The sequence below is a fragment of the Artemia sp. Qi Xiang Cuo genome, chromosome 9, assembly GCF_049724085.1.
Source record: "Artemia sp. Qi Xiang Cuo chromosome 9, ASM4972408v1, whole genome shotgun sequence".
Taxonomy (NCBI): domain Eukaryota; kingdom Metazoa; phylum Arthropoda; class Branchiopoda; order Anostraca; family Artemiidae; genus Artemia; species Artemia sp. Qi Xiang Cuo.
This window is the reverse complement of record NC_142802.1, coordinates 69,867,417-69,871,807: the sequence shown is the minus strand read 5'-3', so window position 1 is coordinate 69,871,807 and position 4,391 is coordinate 69,867,417. Positions and strand designations below refer to the sequence as shown.

Below are 4,391 nucleotides of genomic sequence, written 5' to 3'. Positions count from 1 at the left end.
GGAAACCATGATGCTCCTCGCGTAAATGCGGGTCTAAGGAAGCTTGAAGTCTTGTCAGGATGATTATGCAGAAGAGTTTTCCGGGTCTCGAGAGGAGGTTGATGCCTCTGTTATTGCCACAGATCGTCGCGTCTCCTTTTTTGAACAATTTAATGATGGTTCCTGCTCTCCAGTCTTTGGTGACTTTTTCTTTTTGCCAGAGAAGGGAAAAGAAGGCTAGCCACTCCGAAAGGGACCTGCGGATCAATGACTTGACCATTTCTCCAGATATACGGTCACTACCCAGAGATTTTCCATTTTTTAGCTTATTCAAGGCTGAAAGGATCTCATCCGCCGTTGGTTCGTCTTCATTAATGAGGAGACCCAAAAATGGGCTGTCCGGAATATCTGGTGGAACATAAGGGGACTGGCGGTTGAGAAGGCTTTCAAAGTAATCCGCCCATCTATTTTCCAGTCATCTGAATCGGTTAGCAGTCTTCCGTTTTCCTCTTTTACTGGTCCATCTTGTACGTTGGTCTTCCCAACGATTTCTTTAGGTAGACAATACACAGCTCTCGTATCACCACGTCGGGCTACTTCTTCTGCCATTCTTGCTTTCTCATTGAGGCTCTGTCGCTTGTCTTATCTAGCACTTTTCTTCACTTCTCTGTCCGCTTCTTTATACGCTATGTGTTTCATGACATCAGCAGAGGGATCATTACTGAGCGTGCTCTGTTTTATTTTCTTGTGGTCTTCGCTCAATTCCCATGTCTTCGGAGATATCCACTGTTCCTTTATTGACTCTTTAAAGCCAAGAACTTCTTCAGCAGTTTCTATGTAGTTCTGTTGTATAGTCTTCCAAGCTTCTTCCGTGTCTTGTGGTATATCAGCAAGTGCCTCGAATCTGTTTGAGAGTTTAATGCTGAACTGTCTTCTAATATACTTGTCTCTGAGCTTCTCCACGTCAAAATTTCTTGGTAGTTTTGGTGGTTGTCGAGATCTGTTGGAGTGGAGTTTCAACTTGAGTGTTGCTACAAGCAGCTCAAGGTCCGACCAGGCATCCAGACTTCTGTAACTCCTCACGTCTTTCAGACTAGTTCTCCACTGTCGTCGGATCAGAAAGTGGTCAATCTGGTTTATGACAGTTTTGCCTGGGGATGTCCATGTATACTTATGGATATCTTTGTGTTCGAATAATGTACATCCTATCAACAGGTCGTTCGACATGGCAAAGCTGACTAGCCCTGCATCATTTTCGTTGATAGTTCCAAGCCCGTGATGTCCCAACACCTCGGGCAAAAATATCTGTCTTGACCAAATTTCCAATTTAGATCGCCTTCCAAGCAAGTGACGTCATAGAGAGGGATAGAGTCTAGGACCGACTGGAGGGTTTCATAAAAATCGTCTTTCGAGGCTATATCGGGATCATTTGTTGGTGCATAGCAGATGACTAGCGCCAGCTTTTCATGTTTAGATGCAAATCGTGTATACAGGATTCTGTCGTTAATCGGCTTCCACGAGCAGACAGATTTTGCTGCATTTGGGTTCAATATAGCTTTGACTCCAGCTGCATGTCTGTCCGCTTTTCCGCTGTGCAGAACTGCATAAGTCGTGTTGCTGTTTACTGCTTTGAGCTTCTTTTCTCTGCAGCCTTTCCATCGTGCTTCGGTCACTGCGACGATGTCTAGCCGAAAGTTTTCGCACTCTTGTAGATCTTGTTCAGTTTTTGAAAGAACCGACATGATCCTTCCGTTCCAAAATCCGATTCGTACTGGTTTATTCGCGTTCAGAAATGTGGTTTAGGGGCATGCATGGGTTGTCATCATATTGGTATTTGATCCGAGGTTTTTCACTGACGTTTTTATAGCATATTCTTTTTCTACGAGAGTGACTTGCTAGGCCACTGCCAAACCAGTTTCTTCGGCTCGGCTAGGGGCAGGGGTGCCAATCCCTGACGGGGGGCCAGAATACCCCGTTATCTACCCAACTTGCAGAGGCAGTTGTCCAAGTCTGGATCTTCCGCCCTTTCGCAGTTGTACTCCTTGAGAGGATCCTACCACGATGGTATCCTGTAGTACCATACAATTTAACCCATTGCTCGAAGAAGGTTCGCAACTAGCGGGACGTGTCCACACACCGGTGGGTCCTGCTCAGTATGCGTCAGAGGGGCTTCTTCCTCCTCCGTCTGTATTTATGACCCCCGGGCAAAGGAACCCCTGTTTCAATTATGGACCCCTAGGGGCTAGGTCCTCCCTTGGTCCACGCCTCCCTTTATGAAGGTACTCTACATATCTATAGGACGTTCCCCAATCCGCCACCTGGGGACGTGGTGAGTGGTCTGGGGAGGGCCCCTACTGACTACTGAGAAGGTGACTCAGTTGATAATTTTACATATATATATATATATATATATATATATATATATATATATATATATATATATATATATATATATATATATATATATATATATATATATATATATATATATATATATATATATATATATATTTATATATATATATATATATATATATATATATATATATATATATATATATATATATATATATATATATATATATATATATATATATATATATATATATATATATATATATATATATATATATATATATATATATATATATATATTCAACATAGTATTCTCCATTCAACATAGTATTTTGCTATGATTTTATTAGGAGATTATTTATTTTTTTCAACATTTCCTCCGCCCCACCTTTGGACTTCAAGTTTGAGGCTCTGAAAATGTCCGAACACTCTAACAGTTACTATTTGATTATCAAATTAATTCCCAAGATGTTATAGATAAAGTATTTTGTAAATATGAGCACATATCTTTCAATTCACCTTTATACTACACTGTAAAAAAGGGATAATAGCAGAAACACTTTAGGCCTATATTAAAATCAATAACTTTAGTCTTCCCATCACTTCTTCCCTCCAATAAAAAATTAATTATAATTTTATCTAATAGCAGATACGGCTAATAACATGAAAATTTAAGGCCTACTTGAAATAAACATTTTAACCCCCCCCCCCTCCTCACTTCTTCCCATCAATACAATATTTACAGTCCCCTGGCCCCCTCAAATTTAGTGAACGTTAGTCTGGCCCCCGCTCCTCCGAGCTTTTTTCAGATTGTCCAAGTTTAATATACATTTGATAAAAACCTGATGACTGTCTTCTAGAGAACGATATTAAAGAGTTCTGCCACACTCGGAGCCGAGACCAAATTGTCCAATCAAAATGTGTAGAAAATATTTAGAATTTCCATCCAGATAAATTTTCTTCATTTATTTTATTAGTAGACTATTCAATTTATTCCAACCCCTCCTACAACCCACCCCCTGACTTGAAGTTTGAGGCTGTCAGGACGACCGAAAATTCTTACAGTTACAATTTGATTATCAGATTAATTCCAAAGAAGTTGTAGATAAAGTTTTTGAAAATATGAGCACATACCTCTCAATTCACCTTTATATTACATCGTAAAAAAAGGATAATAGCAGAAATACTTTAGGCCTATAAATACTTTTAGGATAAATAATTTTAGCCTCCCATTCACTTATTCCCACCAAAACAGAATTAATTACAATTTGATCTAATAGCAGATAATGCTAACAATAGAAACAGTTCGGGCCTATATTAAATAAAACCAATTTAAACTCCCCCCTCACGTTTAATGAAACTCGTATCTTGACCTCCCCCCCCCTCACGAGCTTTTCCACAGATTGTCCCAGTTAAATATTTTGAAAATGTGATTGAATGTTCTCAAAGTCAGGGATAATTTTGTAACTAGTAGATGTGATTAAGGCTGACGGCTGAAAACCGAAATAATCTGATTCCTCAGATGGTTCCGATGGTGCGGTCTGTTGATTTTGATGGTTTTATTTTTTCAAAAAGCTTTGCCAGCTCTGAAAGGCTCTGAATATGACATGTTTTTTTTTTTTTTTGCTAAAATTTGTATTCTGTAGTGCTCACTTTATCCGATTTTTTTTGCTGGTCCCAAATCTGTACCTTTACCCCATCTTGAATGAGGAAGGTAGGGAGGGACGTAGGGACTGACATTTTGGTATGACAGTAGTATGTTACCTTATACTTCTGGGGCGCTCCCGTACTACCTACCATTTATGGGGCGCCCCCGTACCAAACAGTTTTTTTCTGTTAATTAGTTGAATAGGACATGGTTGAACAAATCATCAAACCTACTTGATTTAATGAAGTGGAACAGAAGCTCACCAATCTGAAAAGATAAATGTAATAATTAACAATTATTGGTCAGGGTCAATATGCTTTTCATCTTTGGTATTATTTGATTCATTGACTGTTTGATCAATGACAGTAACGTTTGATAGATTTTTTTTTTACGTGAAATACTCTAGTTT

The 4,391-nt window shown here is 39.0% G+C and overlaps 1 protein-coding gene across 1 annotated transcript; it reads right to left on the bottom strand.

Moving 5' to 3' along the window:
* Positions 1-621: 621 nt before the first annotated feature.
* On the bottom strand, positions 622-1,206 carry LOC148948983 (uncharacterized). The gene has a single exon (XM_089095076.1). The coding sequence runs from the start codon at positions 1,204-1,206 to the stop codon at positions 622-624; it is 585 nt and encodes a 194-aa protein (XP_088951202.1).
* Positions 1,207-4,391: the final 3,185 nt, after the last annotated feature.

What these genes read in the sequence shown, in the direction of transcription:
- LOC148948983 (XM_089095076.1), bottom strand. Translation starts at nt 1,206, where the DNA reads ATGTCGAACGACCTGTTGATAGGATGTACATTATTCGAACACAAAGAT.